The 18,559-nt window shown below is 39.4% G+C and overlaps 1 protein-coding gene across 1 annotated transcript in view; it reads left to right on the top strand.

Annotated features, from left to right (window-relative positions):
- SHTN1 (shootin 1) overlaps positions 1-18,559 on the top strand; it is a gene marked incomplete at its 3' end in the record, with an annotated part of 64,880 nt that overhangs the window by 26,141 nt on the left and 20,180 nt on the right. Inside the window, exons 6-10 of the mRNA XM_082002402.1 lie at positions 1,086-1,183; positions 2,157-2,238; positions 4,857-4,951; positions 16,164-16,310; positions 17,580-17,733. Coding sequence (XP_081858528.1) covers positions 1,086-1,183; positions 2,157-2,238; positions 4,857-4,951; positions 16,164-16,310; positions 17,580-17,733 — 576 coding nt within the window. The remainder of the gene's footprint in view (positions 1-1,085; positions 1,184-2,156; positions 2,239-4,856; positions 4,952-16,163; positions 16,311-17,579; positions 17,734-18,559) is intronic.

Genomic DNA, 18,559 nt, shown 5'->3' with positions numbered 1-18,559 from the left:
AACACAAATCCATAAATCAGGTGATTTTGTTCAAGAATCTTCTGGGAAAACAAGTCTTTTTATTTACTTTAGAATGTGTGTGTCTTTAATTTGGAGGAAAATAAATCTGAGGCTCCTGAATTGGGAGCGGGTGGCTGAGGTAGAATCAACATTTTCAAGATGTGAGACCAAGCAGAATGACATCCAGGATGTCATCATCATCTGCAATTGATTAGCAACAATTTTCTCAACTCGTGGCTGGTATTCAACAAACAGCACTGCTATGAAATACTGGAAGCAGGTGGGGAATGAGAGCACTTACTGAAAGCTAATATATATCAATAAATTTATATTTCTGTGGTGTTTTTATGTTAACCTAAACCTTGATATATTATGTATGCAAACTGATCTCCTGTTAAGAAGTTATTATAATCAAATGTTTTATTCCATTGTGAATTTAATTTATTTCATATTTTGATAATTAAGGAACAAAAATTCCAAGGGGAAAATTACAAGCATTAGCTCTTCCATCAGTAAAGGTTATATTCTGACTCTGTTCACATAATGTTACAAAGACTATAAATTGGCAGCTGTTCAGGACAATTTCTTCAGTGAAAACCTCCCAAGTATTAACTGCCTGTTGTTTTGTTTATTTCCCTTGTGACAAGAACTCATGATCCAAAAAGAATTGAAGTGCATTAATTTGTTTTAAAGGAGGCCTATTAAAAATTGCTTTCTGTTACCCCTGTACCCGGGTCTCTGTGATGTGACAGTCTCCTGAGTAGAACTGAGGATACTCTGCGGTGGCAGGGTTGGCCCCTGTATAGCAGGAAATGAATCATTCAGAATGCAAATAAAGACAGCAGTACTGAACAAGGCAGCTTACCTCGACAGAGTAAATCTGAAACTGTGGCCCAGTTATAGATCTGTTACTTGACACTTATGCAAAGTTCCTAAATTATTGAGGATGTACCTTGAATACAGCTGAGGCTTTGTGTGCAGTTAGGGTGTTTTGTACTTGATTATACTTGCATTGCTATGACATTTCCTATGTTGTTTTCTTCCAAGAATAAAATATATTTTTCATTTCCTTCCTCAAACTGTAGAGCTGCGAGATCAAGTCGTATCTGTTCATGAGGAAAAGAAGACCTTAGCCATTGAACTGGAAAACCTGAGGTGCAAACTTGTAGAAGTAATTGAAGAAGTATGTATTGTACCATGGAAGGCGAGACCACGTTAGTGTATAGTCAGTACTTTTTGTATCTAATTTTGCTAAAAATGCTCAGTTGTGAAGTTAATTGAATACTATCTAATCGCAAGTCCTGCCAGCCTGTCTGTATGATGCACCACTTAGGGTGTATGCCTAGAAGGGGCCTTCTACGTTGGAGCCCAGTCTGCTGCTGTTGCTGGCACATGAGTTTCCATCATCTGTTTTAATGCCCCTATTATAACTCTCATTTCCACTTCCTGACAGCCCCCCACCCATCACAGCCTGCGGCATTTTTATGGATTTCCTTAAACCTGTGGATGTGCAAGAAATACTTCTGGAGAATGTCCAGTTTAATCACTAGTGCTACTTCATTGAGCATATCCTTGAGTTTAGCTATTGGCAGTGCCCTGTCATGGTAATTAGACCAGCAAATTGGCTTTTTGAGCCAGCAGAGTTTCATTCCTGCTTGAAAACTGGATAAGCCATGTACTGATGCAAATCAGGACTTAGTGGCTCTTCCTGTCTATGCAACGCTTGCATTCAGAAAGACACAGCTGACAGCTCTTGGACAATAAACAGAGCCCAGGAAAAAAAAGCAAAACAGCAGCCTGACTATATTAAAACGCAAACAGTCAAGGGCAAGCTAGTAACTTTTCAACCAGGTGCTATGGCGCCTCATCCTGAAAGGTTCCAAAGATGTTATATTTGCAGCTGTGACTGGTATGTGCCATGAGAATGGGCCATGGGAGCAGCCCCAGGTGAAGCATTAGTGCATAACCCTTTAATGCCATCTGTTACAGGGTCAGTAAGTTGGGGTAAAAATGCTTTCCATCCCACTGGAAACCCGAAGATCAAGCCAAACTTAGGAAACAATTGCTTGAAAGCAAAATATTGCTTGCATTGTCTTGCTATATGCCTTATGTCACTAACTAAAATACTCTTATTTTTGATCTTTACGCTTTTCTAGGTGAATAAAGTGAAAGAAGAAAAGGCTGTTTTGACAACAGAAGTTAATAAGCAGCAAAAACTGTTGGAGAAATGTAACAGAGGTGTGTGGTCTCAGCAGGTTCTCTAACAGTTTGCTACATCCTTTGCAGAAGCTTCAGAGCTTTTATGGTGTAGTACAAGGAGTAGGTTACAGAACAGTGACTGTGGTCCAGATCTGACACTCGGCCTTATTGCTGCAGCCACTGCATAAGCACATGGACTATTCTAGACTGTCTCTACGCCAGGAAAATGGGACAGTGTAAATAGCAGGTTGAATGTGAGAATAGGAAAACTTTTTGCTCTGTGGCACAAGTGGCAAGCTAGGACAGGAAGGCAGTCCTCCACGGAGATGGAGTTTGAACCTTAATCTCCTGTTTTCCTAAATCATTACATTGCCTTCCTTTTAGTTGGGACACAGCTAATAATTTTGAGTATCTAAAGACTTGGGAACAACCTGTATGTTCAGAGTCTGATGAGGAAAAGGCAAGAGTGCTGGGAATGAGGTCAGTAGGATTTCCAAGTTATGGAAGAAGAAAGAGATGAGAAGTGAAACCAGGGAAAGTCTAAAAAGAGGTAGGGCTCAGAAAAGGAAAGCTTTTCCTTCATGAGGGTGAGTACTTCCACAAACAGTTAACCAAAGGTAGTTCAGAGGGAACGGTAAAGATTTTAGTGCCTTGGCTTATTGTGCCATTTTGCCTTGTTGCTGATTCAGCCTTGTAAAATTAAAAATTGCTTGGTTAAGTCTCGTTGGCTGTTTCACATTTTCCTGAAGTGGAAAACAACAGGTCTGACTTCTAATGCCTGCCTGTCTTGATACTTTACTTGCTGTACTTTCCAGAGGCACTCAGTTATTTGTTCAACAGCACCTTAACAATGCATCCTGGAGGTCTTCAGCCATATTCTGAGTTATTTTGATTTATCTTCAAGTTGTTCCTCTGCAGTTGTGTTTTACTTGCTTACCTGGGGAGGAAAAATAAAAAGTTTGTAAGACATTTCCCAGGAATTCTGAAATGTTTGTCAGGCAGTGGAGGGAATGGCCAGGGCTGCTGCTTTTGCACAGAAGGACCTGTGGAAATAGCCACAGCTAAACAGTGAAAATACAAAAGAAAAGTGCAGTCTTTTGGATAGGGAAGATTCCAATCACGCCATGGCCTTCTGCCAATAATACTCTCTTTTTCTTTGTAAAAAGTATACAAAATCAACGTTGTCCACATTTTCAAGGAAACAGCTGAGTTTTGAATTACAGAGAAATGTATGAACTTTTAGTGGGAAATTATTTTCTCTCTTTTCCCTTTGCTGTCCAGTGGGACAATGTCTTCTATGAATGCTGCAGCTGTCTCAGCACAGGGAGAGGAGGTTTGCACAGTAGGGTGTATTCTGTAAGCTTCCACCAAGTGTTCCACTCATCATCATCTCTTACCTCTTTGATGTGGCTGCATTGCTTGAGTCTATGACAAGTAGTACTTCAAGACTCTTAAAACACCAGATTTTGGGTAGGTTGATTAGACAGACCAGCTTGAAGAAGCTTTTGATGGGATAGTGTAGCAGATCAAATGTTTCTGAAATGTTTTCTGTTTTCTAAGCCTAATAAAAAAAGAACAACCCTTTGTTTCACGTTTGTCTGTTTTCCAGGAAGGAGGAATTATACCAGGTTAGGTCCTAATGCACAGGCAACATAAAGCAAGATTTTTTTGCATGCTTGAAATTAGCTTCCAACATATCTATTCAATACCTACTGTATTCTGTCTCTGTGCGGTACTGGCTTGGAGCTGTGTAATCAATACATTTCAGTCAGAGATGGTGAATTTATCTTAACTTTTTAAGTGTATGGGTTGGGTTTTTTTTGTGGTATTTGGTTTTTTTAACACTATTTTGAGAGTCAGGAGGTCTGTAATGTATATCCCACACTCTGAAGTACCACTCACTGTACATAGCTTTAAAAACTGTTATGCTCATCTCCAAAGAAGCCAGGAACTTATGTAGGACAGTGTTAGAAATGCAATGTCATCATCCTGCAAGCTAGTCTTCAACCAGTAAGAGCTAAAGCTTATGCAAGTGGTCACTGAGACATGTTAAAGGTAAATGATACTTGAGTACTTCCAAATGATGCTTGCTGTCCTGGATTGAGGCCTGTTCAGAATTTTTTGGAATTCAGAACTTGGGGAAGCATGCCCCTGTGGTTAGCTTTAGCCTGGCTTTGTGAGCACAAATACAGGCAACACGAAATTGCACTGCTTTCTTCTTGAGGCTTCTTTAAATCTCCATTTTAAAAGGACCCATCAAACCTAACTCAAACCAGGCAGGCAAATACAGGTGCCTCCAAAATAACGTAGTGATCTTTGGTAGGTTCAGCAAGGCTGTCTTAAGGCTTTGATTGCTTGCACCCAAAGAGGCGAAATACGGTCTGTGCTACATGTCTACTGGCGTTTTGAGTCTGGGTGGGAGGAGTATTACTCTGTTCTGAGGATCAGTAATTGTGCATCCGTATATAGTGAGGTTTGGAGCAAACAGGACAAATACTGCAAAGGGGACTATATATGGAAATATGCAAGTTATACCTTCATTCAAGGATTCGTGGTGCTGGGGAATAACAGCTTATCTGCATAAATCAGGCAGTACTTTCATCTTATTTGGATCCATTCCACTTTTACTTCTAATTGTGTTTTATTCTTGTAAACAGTGTCTGTGCTGGCAGTAGAGGAATATGAAGAGCTTCATGAAAACTTTGAACTGGAAAAGAACCTGCGGAGGAAAGCAGAATCGTTTGCACAAGAGGTGAGTAGTCAAGAAAAAGGGATCTTATAAAATGAAAGCATTGCAGCTGGGAAAAAACCTACCAGCTTAGATGACTTGATTTCAGTTCCCAGCTCTTGTACAAAAAATGTCTTTGAATGTCCACATACTGCTTAGCCAGCATCTGTACTTCATCTGTAAAATGGGTTTACTATTTCAACAGCATTTATAAAGCACTTCAGAATTATCCATGCAATCTTACCTCTTTTCCTCTTTTTTAAAGCAAAGCTTTAAATTTGTAATGAGCTTAGTCAGCCACAGCATTTCAATGTGATATATGTAGTGGTTGGGTCTGGGAAGGATTAGCTGCCTTTCTAGGGATATAATTTGAAGCACTGTGTTTTTCCTGAGAAATATGTGTACTCTCAAAAAAAGTGTTGCAAAATACAATATTAGTTGAGGTTTGTGCAAGTTTGGCTGCTACTTAACATACGCCTTTTGAATACCATAGTGCAGGGAGCATTCAAGCTGAAAAAAACCTGTTTCTGTGTTCTAGAAAAGGCATAAATTCCCAAAGAGGAAAATGAGTTACTGGGTAGCATTATGGAAGGGCTGGTGGTTGCTCTAGTGGCTTGTGACTGGCAATGTTTGCCTTAGAAAATGCTGACAAACTCTTTCATTCTGTTGATAGACGGAAGCCCTATAAAATAATTAATTTGTTTTTGTTTTGTTTTTGTTTTTTTTCATGTGTGTTTTCTGTTTGCACTCTGTATTTTGACAGCTCTGCACTTGGGATATATTTTCAAGCTTTTCTATCCCAAGCCATGCATCAATGTTTTTGTTTTTTTTTTTTTTAATAAAAGTTGGGCTTCCTAAGTAATCATTTTTCGGGGAGCTCAGGTTTAAAGAAACCTATTATATATGAAAATTACATGAGTCATCAGTACTGAAATACTGTAAATAAGGGAAGCATCTGATGTGAAGTGGATTTTAGATTTTGAAACCATGGCTGCCAGCAAGCAGGTATTTAGCCTTCAGGAAGTCAGCTTTGTCTGGGTAGAGAGCTCTTTTGCTTTTTGTCTTTGCTGCTGCTATTTCTCTCAAAAAAAATTAAAAAATATATTTGATAACTCCTGTTTGTTTAACTCAGTGATGCAGCAAGGGCATCTATGTATTTTGAACCTGTATAGAAAACGATGAGTAGCCTTACTGTGTTCTATTAATCTTGTGGGGTTTTTTGCTGTGTTTTTGAGTGTTTTGGGTATGAACAGAATCATACAGCAACAGTTCAAACAAAATTAATTGGGGGGGGGGGGATGTTGAGAGAAACTGTAAACAAATTTGAAAATCTGGAAGCTAGGGGTGAGGAAGTCGACCCTGATGTTGCTTGTACATATTCTCTTGTGCCTAAGAGCTCTCTCTCTCTGTGCCATGTACAAAGGTTGGAGAACTTCAGGGCATCTGGGCCAAGGGTACTCGTCCTCCTTCTCCTCATTCCACCTCTTGCCACTCTTTCCTGATCTTTCCTTTCCAAGGTCACCCTGTTGACCCTTTGGGAAACCCATTGAAGGAGCTAACTTGGCAGAAACCTAATAACTTCTAGGTACAGCAATTTCTCCTTCTGTTAAAAGGAAAATTTGCATTTGGGTAACAGGGCTGGGTGCTCACCCTAAAGGGCAAAGGTATTTGCAAATTCAAGTTTATTAAGCTTTGGCAGATACACTTTCATTCATACAGGTATATGGTATAACCTAGCTTTAGATTAAACTACTGCTTGTCAATTCTACTACTGAAGCTTCAATCGTTTGATGAGTCAACTTGTAATTGAAGTAAATTTAAATTTATGTAACTTGTATATATACACGTACCTGCAGTGTCCTGCCTTGTGTTGTCAGTATCCCTGCCACATGTTGAAAATGTAACTGTACTTCAGGCAAAGGTAAAGCAGCTGACACCTTTCCCCCACCAAGGGAATAAGAAATGATGGAAATTAAAATTATTTACTGATTATTAAAATGTCCTGTTAACTCCCAACATTTAAGTACAGAGATGGACTTTTCAGGATGCTGTTAGTCAAGAGATGTAGGAGAGAAATCACTCAAGAGGAGTGGTTTTTGAAATCAAAGAGACTGCACATGCACCCTCCTCCAAACTCCACTTTTGCAGAGCTTTGTGGGATGGAGCCCAAATTCCTCTGCGGAGCAGAACTGGACACCTCCCTTTGCCAGAGCTTCAGTGCCATTGAGCCATTTACATTTTGATCAAAATATGGGTTTTCAGAAATAAAAATGAGATCTGCTAATTCCATTCAAATTTATTAAAGATAGAGGCATTTATTAGTGACCAAAAGTTGTTAAACAAAGTATTGCCTATGTTTATTAAGTACTCATTTGTATTTTTTCAAGATTGTTACTAGTCTGTTGCAAATTATTACCGTCTTGCAACTATTTTTAAATTTTTGGAATCCTGGATCTGTTCATTGCGATGCTTTTATGATAACTATTTTCATAATGTAGTTTTTTTAAACCTCCTGAGATTGTGCAGGCATTACTGTTTTATTAGTGGTGTTTGTTTACTGTAATATCTGCAGAACTTATTTTCAGAAAACAAGTTTCTAAGAATGTTGAGCATGTTCATTTAGCATGCATTATTACAGTATCTGTCTTGTGTATCCTACCGTTGCTTTGCTTTATCTTCTGAAGTACAGAACAATTATGTGCTTCTGTTCATTACCTGACAACAGAAGGTTGTGCATAAAGATCTTACATCTCTCAGAAATGAGTAATTTATAAATGCGTAGTTAAGTTGGTTCCTGATCATAAGAGTATAATGTGATACTCTGGGCCTAGAATGTTGCTTCTGTTTAGATTCCTAACTGTAATATTCAGGCACCTGTACATTTTGAAAGATGATATTTAAAGTACTTTTTGTGTTTGAATAACAAACTGACAGGCAAGCTGTTAAGTACAATCTGAAAGAATTGCTGATTATTTGCAAATACTTACTTCTTGGTTTTTGTCATTACTGTTGTCTTTTCTGAAAATACGGGTTCCTGTTGCAGATTGACAGCATAGCTCTTCAGTTGAGGCTGTTCATTCCATGAAGTTCTCCGGTCCAAACGGAGACAATACAACACTGAGCTTCAGGCCTGTGTTAGTCTTTCCTTTGTGTACCTACTTCTCTTCCTTTTGTATCATGCTACTCGGGAAGACTTTTGGAAAGTTTTCTAACATACAGGAGCATGTGACAACAAAGGCATTGCTCAGTTGTGTTTGGGGAACTGGTTTGGTAGCATTTCAAGTGACTTTAAAATTCTGTTATCATTGGTCTGGTTTCACACTGATGGTGTCCCTTTAGTGACCTGAGACATTAGAGAGACAGGCTCTGGCCCACAACGGCAACCACAACAGCAAAGCTTTATGCACGGGTGAGGTTGTATGAGCGTCCTCTCGCATGGATCATGCCGCAAGGTCGGAGCTGTGTTTTGAGAACTGAGGTCTCTAGGATGTGCTTACAGAGGCTGTTTGGATTATGCTACGGATGTGCAGGGATTTTCTGCTTTCTTTCATCAGCCACATGTTTTCTCTTCCCCTCTATAACGTTTCTTGAAAAAAAAACCCAAAAAATCTTTCTGGATTTTTGCTTGAGTTTTGCAGAAGCAACAATGGTTGGTTGTGATAAGCTGCACAGTGTTGAGAGAAGGAATAGCTTTGAGTGAAGGCAGCGCTGCACGTTGAGTGCTTTGTGCTTGACTTGTCTGGAGTACTTTGAGAAAGGAAACAGGCTCCGAGTAACATGGGTGTCACCACAGCACCACGGCATAGACTTCTGAACAGCACATTTTTGTGTCTCGTATTACTGTTTGTGACATGTCAAACAGCCTGGATGTGTCTTTTAGCTCACTGAAATATGGACTTACTGCTTGTGGAGGGGGTTGTTTGGTGGGGGACACGTTGTCTTTCTAAGGGGCTGAGGTATCTGAAGCTTGCCTTAATGCGGGGAGTTGGCCCATGTAGTCACACAACACCCTTTCCCCATAGCGTGGCTTCATCTTTTAGCTTTGCCCTCCTGGGGTTGCATTGTGGCTGCGATGGGAGGAGACCAGACGAGCGGCTGGTGCGAGCTGCTTTTCCAAGTGATGCCCTTTATGTTCTGCCCTTCTGACAAGCGAGGAGGATTTGCCACAGAACGTGAGCAATTGGGAGTGCAGGTGTGAGAGATGATGGGTGGGGGAGCGTGTGTGCAGAGGCGAACGCAGATGGGAGGAGAGGAAAGACAAGGAGCGAGGGAGGGAGGGAGCAAGCACATATAGGAGTGAGTGAACACTTGAAAATCAGAGCTTTTGATTAAAAAAAAAAAAATCCAATACAGCTTTAATTATAGTCATGCTGCTGGCACCACCATAATATATATTTAATTAATCAAAAATGATCCAACTTCAAACATTAGAATTCATTCTCTTTAGAGGTTCTAAAGAAACTGAGTAAATATTGTCAGCCGTGGTGTGGAGAGGGGGAAGGAAAAAGAAAGAGGGCTTGAAGTGAGTCACAATCCATTGTGAAAGGTACAGGAATCTGCATAAAAGAACTAAATAAATAGAGTGTGTAAGGGGCGGGGGCATGGAAAAATCTCTACCTACCTGAATAAAACAGGGTTGTTAACACAGGAATCTTGGCAAGCTTAACCAGAATTCTAGTGTCATGTTTTAAGAGACACTTTTAAGATCTCTCAGCTCTTTGTGGAACAGTTTATAAGAAAACAAAGGCAGGCAGAGAGTATCTTGAAGGCCATTGCAATAATATAGAGGCTAGCCCTGAAAAGCGCTCTTCTACAAAGATGAGCAAAATACAATACATACAGCCAAAGCAAGCCAAAAGGGGAGGAACACAGTGAGAGAAGTAAATTGAAAGTCTTAGCGATGTAAAAATCCCAGGAGTTTAACAAAATAATCTGGCATAAATGGTTTATTAAGCATACATCCTGCCTTCCAACAATATTTTGTAAAGTGAACAGTTTATTACTGTCGTGTGGGCTGGCATGGAGACAACCCCTGCACCTAAAGTTACTCTGGAAACCTCCTGGAGAAGCAGCAGTGCGCTTTCAAAGTTAGCACTGAGCTGCTGTTTTCTGTCCTCTCTGTCTTGGATAAATAGAAATGAAGTGTCAAACTGCTGAGCAGGTTTGTTGGGGTTCCTCTCACTTTTGAGGCTAGCACAAGTTTTTTTCCAAAACACACAACTGGAAAAAAAAAAAGAAGGGTTTCCCAAGTGTTTATGATTATCTGTAAAATAGTTTGCAGTTTGAGAGGTTGAAAGGCTGTGTTCAAAGGAACTGTGATCCGGATGGATTAAAAAAATAAAGTGAATCTGTAATGTGCATTGTTCCTATTTTCCTTGACTTTTCCTCCAATTCTTAATACTTATGGACACATTAAAACAGCATACTATACCTGTGTCTGTGTTTCCAAGTAACTATTACACAGCAACATGTTGGCTTTTAACATGTTTACCTCAAAATGTCTGCATCCCATACCTGGGCCACTGCACAGCTGACATTACTTAATCTGGGACTGAATCTTCCCTTATTGAAAATGATAGCCACCTTTTATCTTGATAAGACTTAGGAAAAATTATTGTCATTCTTAACAGATGTCTGCACTACTCATGAGTTGCGTGCAATGGATTTGGTTATCTCGATGACGTGAGCTCCCAAAGAACTCTTCATCAGATGGATTTGTGACCTTTGGGGTTAATTTGTGAGGACTTCTGCATTAACGGGCTAACATCTGTGAGTGGATACTGCAAAACCAGCACTCATGAGGCAGCTCTGTGCTTACAAGTACCACACTCTGTGCGTTACCAAGGGTAGTTCAACAGCAACTGGTATCTGAAGATAATTACTTTGCAGTCCAGCTGACTGAACTGGGAATAATAATTAAAGAGAGATGATAAGTGGTTAGTACTCGAATTCTCCTGAGCTTGAATGTTACCACTTTTCAAGCATGATGTAACACTAATATGTTTCATCAAGCTTTTTCCCAAGAACAGGCTTGTGAAATGGTAACAGATGTGTGCTCTAGGAAACTATCTCTTTGGTCTTGCTCTCTTCCCCCTGCCTCCCTTCTCTTTTTTTATTCAGGCAATTAATCTATTGAGGAAAAAAAAAGTGAAGAGGTTTCCTCCTTTTTCATGTGGTATATGATCTATTTCTGAATATATTAGATGGTATCTAAATGTCTAAAGACTGTGAGCATTATAGAATGTATCACTATACTTCTACTGTGGCAAAAAGAAAACCGTTAACTGTAGGGAATGAAGAAATAAGTAACAATAGAGATTGTTTTTTTTTTTCCCTTTAATTTGGGCCTTGTGCAGTTATGCCTCATAAGTGAAGAATGGGTGCTGTAGTTTGACAAACCCTTTTGTACAGAACTGACTGGTAAAATAAATACTGTATTTTTAAGGAAGTCACAATGCTGATGGGGATTCAGTTTTCTCGCGCTGAAAATACATGCTCCAGGCACCTCTGTGGTGAGAAGCAAATGATGGACAAGAAATAGGGTTAACTTACCTACTCCAGTTGCCCTACTCTGAGTAAAGTAGACTTCTTTTGAGATGACTTACATCTTGTAGCTCTTTAGAAATAGTCCCTTCAGAAGTTGTCTGCAATTAGCCAAATAACTGAAGCAACTGTATTGTGTTTTTATTAGTCTAAAATTGATGCAGGTCTTAACAACAACTATTAACCATAAAAGATTATAAATTATCTAGAGAGAGAGGAGTGATTGCTGGCTGCCCATTACTATGCATATGTCCTTTTTCATGATCATGGTGCTCAGTTTTCTGAGGCAGTTTGAAAATCCAACTAGGGTTAGTCTTTGGCTCCTCTGAAGGAGGAAGTCTACGAAGGTCACAGCACATTGCCAGAGATGCGTCACTCTGGTTTTCCATACTAAGCATTAGGGGTTTTTTTTTCTGGTTAAAGAGCGCCTTGGCCTGTGCCTTCCATGCTGTTTGGGTAATCTTCTCTTTCTGTCTGACATGACAATTACTTTCCATAGAAGCAGTTCCCAGGCAGGGAAGAATATAAGCACCACATACAAAATTTTCAGATCAGAATATTGACACTTAATTTTAAGCATGTGCTGAAGAAAGTTTTCTGGATTGTGTCCTAACTGCAGAACCCATTTATTTGTTGTAGTTTTTTTTCCTGAGTAGCACTTTAAACACCTATAAACCCAGTAAACCAGAAGGGATTTGTAACTCAAATGAGGCTGATGTGAAGTGTAGAAAGAGCATTTCTAGGTCCATGTCCAAACTATGGGTGTGTTTTAATAAGATACATCTGTTTCTTGACTCTTCTATCAATAAAACCCACCAGCCATTGTTTCCTGCCGTAATATTTATATGCAGTGAAGCCACAAGCCCAGGTGTCCTTGATAACAGTACAGTTAAGCTGTTACAAAGTAGAAGATATATATTTATTTTTTTCCTGATTAGCCATTGAACTAAAATCTCCACCTGGATTTATATTTTAAACTGAGTACCTCCTGAATTTAGAAGCCACTTAGTGCGCTGTCAAGCCATAATCAGAGAAGATCACTCTGTCCCCTCCATCACATAAAAATCCTTCAAACAGCCTGTTCTTTTGGGGAGATACAAGTACCTTGACCCTACCTCTGTTGGGACTTATTTCAAGTCTCAACACAAGACTGTAAGGCTTCATAATGCAAAAGACATCAGCTCCTGTAAATTGTGACAAATGTAAATGAGTGGGTTACCACTCCATAAGGAAGACTTACTGATTTGTCACTAGGATGTGGAGGTGATGGAGCAATGCTGCCAAGGATTGAAATCGGGGCCAACTGCTCAGTTGGCTGATCTTCTTCTCTTTTCTGTTTGAGACTTCCGAAGTTCAGCTCTTGCCTTGCTATGTACCTTTTGTTATTCTATTCATAGTGGGTAGCATTTGCCACTGGTTTTTATTTTACTTTATGCAACCACTGTTTCCTGTATAGTAACAGTGCTGCTGTATTGTGACATTCTTCTCCCTTCAAACTGTAGCTAAGACAAAAAAGTTATTCCACATAGTGAGTACCCAAACGATGCATAGATGGATATGTAGTGACATACGAATATTAAAGCATCTCCTTTAGCTTCATTTTGCTCCTGGGAGAGGAGTTAGTTGAAAAACATCCAGTTATATCCTGAATGCTACTTGAACAAGGATCGAAGCTCCCAGGGACTTGACACTAACAGAGTTGCTTTCTAACTTTTTTAATGAGAAAGAATTCCTTTTTCAGCTCTGGTGTAAACAAAAAACAGCTGCAGCGAACACTCTGTAGGGTAATGGTTAGAGCAGGGGTCTGAGAATGAGGTGTGGCCCCATCAAGGTCAAGGGAAAAACCCCTTCCCTTTCTCCCTCCCCAGTTCTTCTGCAAACTCTGCTGATGGAAAGTGGCCAAGTCCCAGGTTTCCTGCACTTTGGAGCTTCTGTTTGTAAACTCACAAGGGAAATATAGGTATCTGGTTTGCACAACAGTTGGAGATTTTGTAAATGAAAATCATAGAAGTAAGCAAACTATTGTCCTTCGTGATCTGCCTTTTAGCTGCTGTCGTGGTCTCCAGTAGATTCCTCCAGCATCGACTTAGGTTTCTAGCATTGATTGGGATACTCTGCAGATAATTGTCTAGCAGGTGGCAAAGTCAGAATTAATCCATCAATTGGTTAAATTCCACGTAGTCCAAATAATCCTCTTAGTAGCTGTTTTGCCCTTTCAGCAGTCACTTTAATTAATATTCAGGGTTGTGCAGGCAGTCAAGCTTCTGCCCTGCTGATGCAGTGAGTGACTGTATTAATTTTAAATTTGAATTAATTTCTAAGGGTCTTTTTTGTCCCATGTCAAACACACAGAGCAACCTCTCAAAAACTTGCAATCTGTTCATCACCAGCTCTCTTTCTGCTTTATCTGCCATGGCCATCTTGTCTGGTTTTGTCTCTTCCATTTGGAATATGCTGGTACTTCAAGGACATGTGTAAGTAATGTTTGAAATGGATGGGACTCCCCACGAGAAATTGATTTCCATGTATCTGATTGCAGCATTAAATTAGAAGCAACAAAAGTTTTTTTGTGATGGAGAAGACACTTTCACATATATTGTAAGCAGGAATGTATTTGCAATGTCATGAAAGCAATTTATAAAGCTAATTGAAAATGCAGGGCTACATGTGAAAACTTCTGAACGAAAAGGTTTTCACCCATTTCTTCAAGAGGATTTTTTTCATTTTGTTGCAGAGGAGCATGTAACAAAGTGAATAGGGGGTTTGGACTAGATGGTGTTTAAACTATTCTATGATTCTATGAATTTTCTACATTTGATGAAGTATCTGCTCAAGTTGAGCAACTTGCTTTCTTCTGGTTATAGCAGCTTTCTGCTCACTCAGGCTGGACCACCACTGTTCTGTTGGTTTTAGTGTCAGAAACTCAGGGAACAAAAATCTGGAATTATCAGCTCAAACTATTTTTCAGATTCCAAGAAAATGAAACCCAAGTTTTCACTTTGCTTTGAAAGTTCACAGTAGGTAAAATGTGATGTTTGCTGTTTCTGTCAGGGTTAAATAACTTCTGACTGACTTAACAGGAAAGCAGGAGACTGTGTATTGTCATAAATTTGGTTTTGTTTGTTTTATAACAAAGTGTGGTACTAGAGCCTGTATTCATCATTTCCCCTTCATCGAATACTTCCAGTCTTTTATTGCCTGCCCCCATGGCACAGCTTTGCCCAATGAAGTGTTCATTGTAGGCTTTATTAGTATTAAGGCCGCATCAATTGACTCTTCTTGGCACGCAGGGTCAAGCAGGCTGCGTTGAGAGTTAAAAGTTCAGCACGGTCAGCAGGCTTCTCGGTCTGTATGTACAGCTGGAGAGAGTGAGTTGTTTGCTAAGAAGACTCAGTTGAAGTGTCCATACAAAGCACTGGGTAGAATGCTTGCCACAAATTTGCATCAGCTGCTGTTTCTTTAAAACTCAATTATATTTAAAAAAAAAAAAGTAATTCAAGTAACATTGCAGTAGTAGCACTGGATGGGAGGAAACCATATGTTGTGTCTAATTTTGGTTTGGGAATAAATAGTATGGGAATCCGAAAGGATCTCATGGCACTTTTGTATTTCTAATACTTCATTCTTAAAATATCTTCCTGCTTTTGCTGTGCTATACAACAGTTTTTTTACAGTTTGAGGGAGTGTCTGCATTCTCAGGCTGTTCTCTGTTCTCCTGCCATGAGTAGCATGCTTTGCTGACCTGTGCACACTCATCTGAGACCTCAGTGTGACCCAGTCCCTATTTCTGCTGTAAGAATAGGCACAGCTGAGTTTGTCAAGAGTGGAAACCCTTGTTGCCTGGGGGCAACCCTCTACCTGAAAGAAATGTCAAGATGCTGAATAAATTCACTAGGAATTTTTTTTGGCAGGAAGCAATCTTTTTTTTCCGAGTTCCTAAGCAGTCTGGAAGGAGCAGATCTCTTTTACAGAAACTGCATGTGCTGACAGCCTCTGCACCTCTTAGGTGAAGCCTAGAGAAATGTGTGATATTATTACCAATGTCATGTCTCTAGACCATTTTATTATTTCTGCCCCCTGCAACGTATCCATCCCCCACATCAAAAATACAACTGGGGAAGATGAAAAAACGTAAGCATCAGAAGTAAAAGGCTGAAATTGCCCTGAAATGCCTTTTCCTGAGGCAAGTACATACACTGATTACACAAACACGGACTGAAATTCATATCCCAAAGACATGCCACCGTTCATATATGCAGGTAACGTGGGCTTTATGCCAAAGCTTGCAGAAATGTTTGAGTAGGTAGCTTGTGAATTCATAGGCGTTTTTCCTCCACCCAGAGTTCTTTTAATCTCTCCAGAGCTCTGAGAATAGGGATCGGATTGTTCCTATTTCCAGGAAACAAATTCAGAGATGTGTTTAAATTCTGAATGCTGCCAACATGAGGGTAGTTGAAGTGTAGCAGTGGGTGGTTGTCTCAGCAAACACCTGGTTCCTTTCAGTGTGAGCTTAGCAAATTTTGCTCTAAACTTCCTTTCCCCTTCCTTCCTTCTCACCTTCTTCCCCTCTATGTCTACCATATTAACACAATGCTAATTTTCTTTGTTTTCTTTCCAATTTCCATATTTTGCAGGATAACATTAGACTGTGCTTAACTATTGTTTTTGTTGGGGGTGGGCTTTGTTTTGGCAGATGTTTATTGAACAAAATAAGATGAAAAGGCAAAGTCAATTGCTTCTGCAAAATTCTGCTCCTGATCAACAGCTTTTGAAGGCTTTGGATGACAATGCTAAGCTAACCCATACATTAGAAGAAGAGAGGCTTCAACACCAACAAAAGGTAAAACAGGATTACGTTTCATCTCATTCAGAAGTCTGCGAAAGTCTCTTGCATTTGTTAAGAATTATTTGAGGTCTTGTCCCCCAAAAGAGTTTACAATCTAAAAACTAAACTTCAGAGAAGGTTGTGATTCCCTCCTTCTGTTTCACTGGTAAGCCATGAGTACAAAACCTGAAGGTTTTTCAGCCTGAAGGCTCCGATTTAGTTAAATATTTTATTCTGGATGCCAGTCAAGCACAGGCTTAATTACAAGCATTACGTGAAGTTCCATTAAGTGAAAAAAAGGTGACAGGAGAATATTTTGGATGTTGAGTAATATAAAGGGTATTTTAGGGGGACAAGCTATGAAGACCAGGAGGTGAGAGGGTAGACAGTTCACATTAGTAGTCTGGTCGCTTGCTAAAGAAACACATGGGGAAAAGCCAGACATACTGGAGCAAGGAAATGTTAGGTGAGTGCTGCACAGTGGTATGGTGGGATCTAAACAAGTATATTCTTTGAAACTAGACTAGATCAATGTCTAACTGGGAGAGATCACCATTGCTTCACTTGGAAGCCTGAAAATGAGTTTTCCCGTGGTTGTGAGGCGTGTTCTTAAAACTCTGGTGGTGGAGTAATGCTAGGAAGAAGCACACAGTTCCTGTGCTTTCATCAATGCAGCAATACTAAGACTATATGTAATGTCATATGCTTCTGAATGAGTATTTTGGAAGATTAATTGCCAGTTCATAGAAAACCTCTGGTTTCTTGAAGGCTAGAGCAAAATATGAGTCGGTAAGTGACTGCCACTCTGCACCTGAATGCTGCCTCTAAACCTGATGTTTCATAATTCACCCACTGGCATCTGTGTGAGTTGAGACAAGGGAGTTTAAATAATCAACCTGTCAGTGGAAGCAGTCAGTAAGAGAACAAAAATGTCAATGTTCTCATGCTTCAAATGAAGAAACGTTTGAAATTAAATTCTAATTATGTGATTAAAAACTCTATAAAATGAAAAAGGGAACATGTTATAGCTTAAGTACTTTGGAGCTAAAGATGTATTATAAAAAGGAGATTAAAAAAATTAGGATCTTAGTAGAAAATTCTGACATGTCTCAGAACAATCTGTCCAGCTCTCATTCAAAAATTGTTCTTTTTCAGGGATTGTAGTTCACTCCTATACTATAACACCATGTTTTCGGGAATAACTGTGCCTAATGGATTATTTCTTAAAAGGAAGGACAGAAAATACTTTTTATTGTAATGAATGCTATTATTTGTCAACTGCAGATCAAAGAATTGGAAGAGCAGCTAGAGAATCAAGCACTGCATAAGGAGATTAGTCGTCTTAAACAGCAACTAGAACTTTTGGAAGAAGATAAAAAGGAACTAGAGCTTAAGTGTCAGAACGCAGAAGAAAAAGCTAGAGACCTAAAGCATTCAGGTAAAGTCATGTAGTAACTTTCATTTCAGAGATACAACTGGGGGTGTGTGAGTGGTGCATGTCTAAGAGAATTATACATGTTATGCTTGAAATCCAAGAAGCAACAGCTTTTGTGTAGCTGACATCCAGATCTGTGCTTCACATGACAAAGTTCAGCAACTGCCTTCAACCACAGAACAGTCAGGCCCAGAATGTGTGTGAAGGAATAACCTTGTAAAACTTCTGTAAGGTATAAAAATATTGTCATTAGATTGCCCTGAGTTTTACAACTAAATATATACATCTGAATGGGTTTCTATGTGAAAGACATTATCCTTCAGGTTCAGTTAAAATGTATCTTCTTACCTAGTTTTAAAAATAAATAAAATGGGATAACTCTGCTTTGTTTTTTGGGGTTTTTTTTTGGCAAAGATGCAGAGTGATTTATCAGACTGGAGAGTCTGCATTGTATGAGATGTACAAAAACATCCCATAATTATCAAGCTACCCAACCATTTAATAGACTTGCAATAGAAGACACCAGTGAAAATAAAGACAGGATTTAGCCCTTCATATTGACATGTGAGAAAACAGTTTCTGCTGATGTGAGGGGGGTGTGTGTGTGTGTTTTGTTTTCTTTTAAAAAAAACAACAGATATTATGAAGGTAGGTACTGCCTTCAGAGTCCTACAAAGGGAGTTAGCCAAACAAATCCAGTGGGCTTTTAAACTCAAATCCATGAGAATTATGCATCTAAATCTCTGTACTTGTAGCCAAATATTTTGTTTCATGTCAGGTGACTGAAAGAAATGAAACAGTCTTGCTGGCTACTGTGTATGTCTTAAGA

Source organism: Phaethon aethereus (assembly GCF_964289735.1).
Source record: "Phaethon aethereus genome assembly, chromosome: 7".
In the NCBI taxonomy this organism is placed as follows: Eukaryota; Metazoa; Chordata; class Aves; order Phaethontiformes; family Phaethontidae; genus Phaethon; species Phaethon aethereus.
This window is presented reverse-complemented; position numbering and strand designations above follow the sequence as displayed.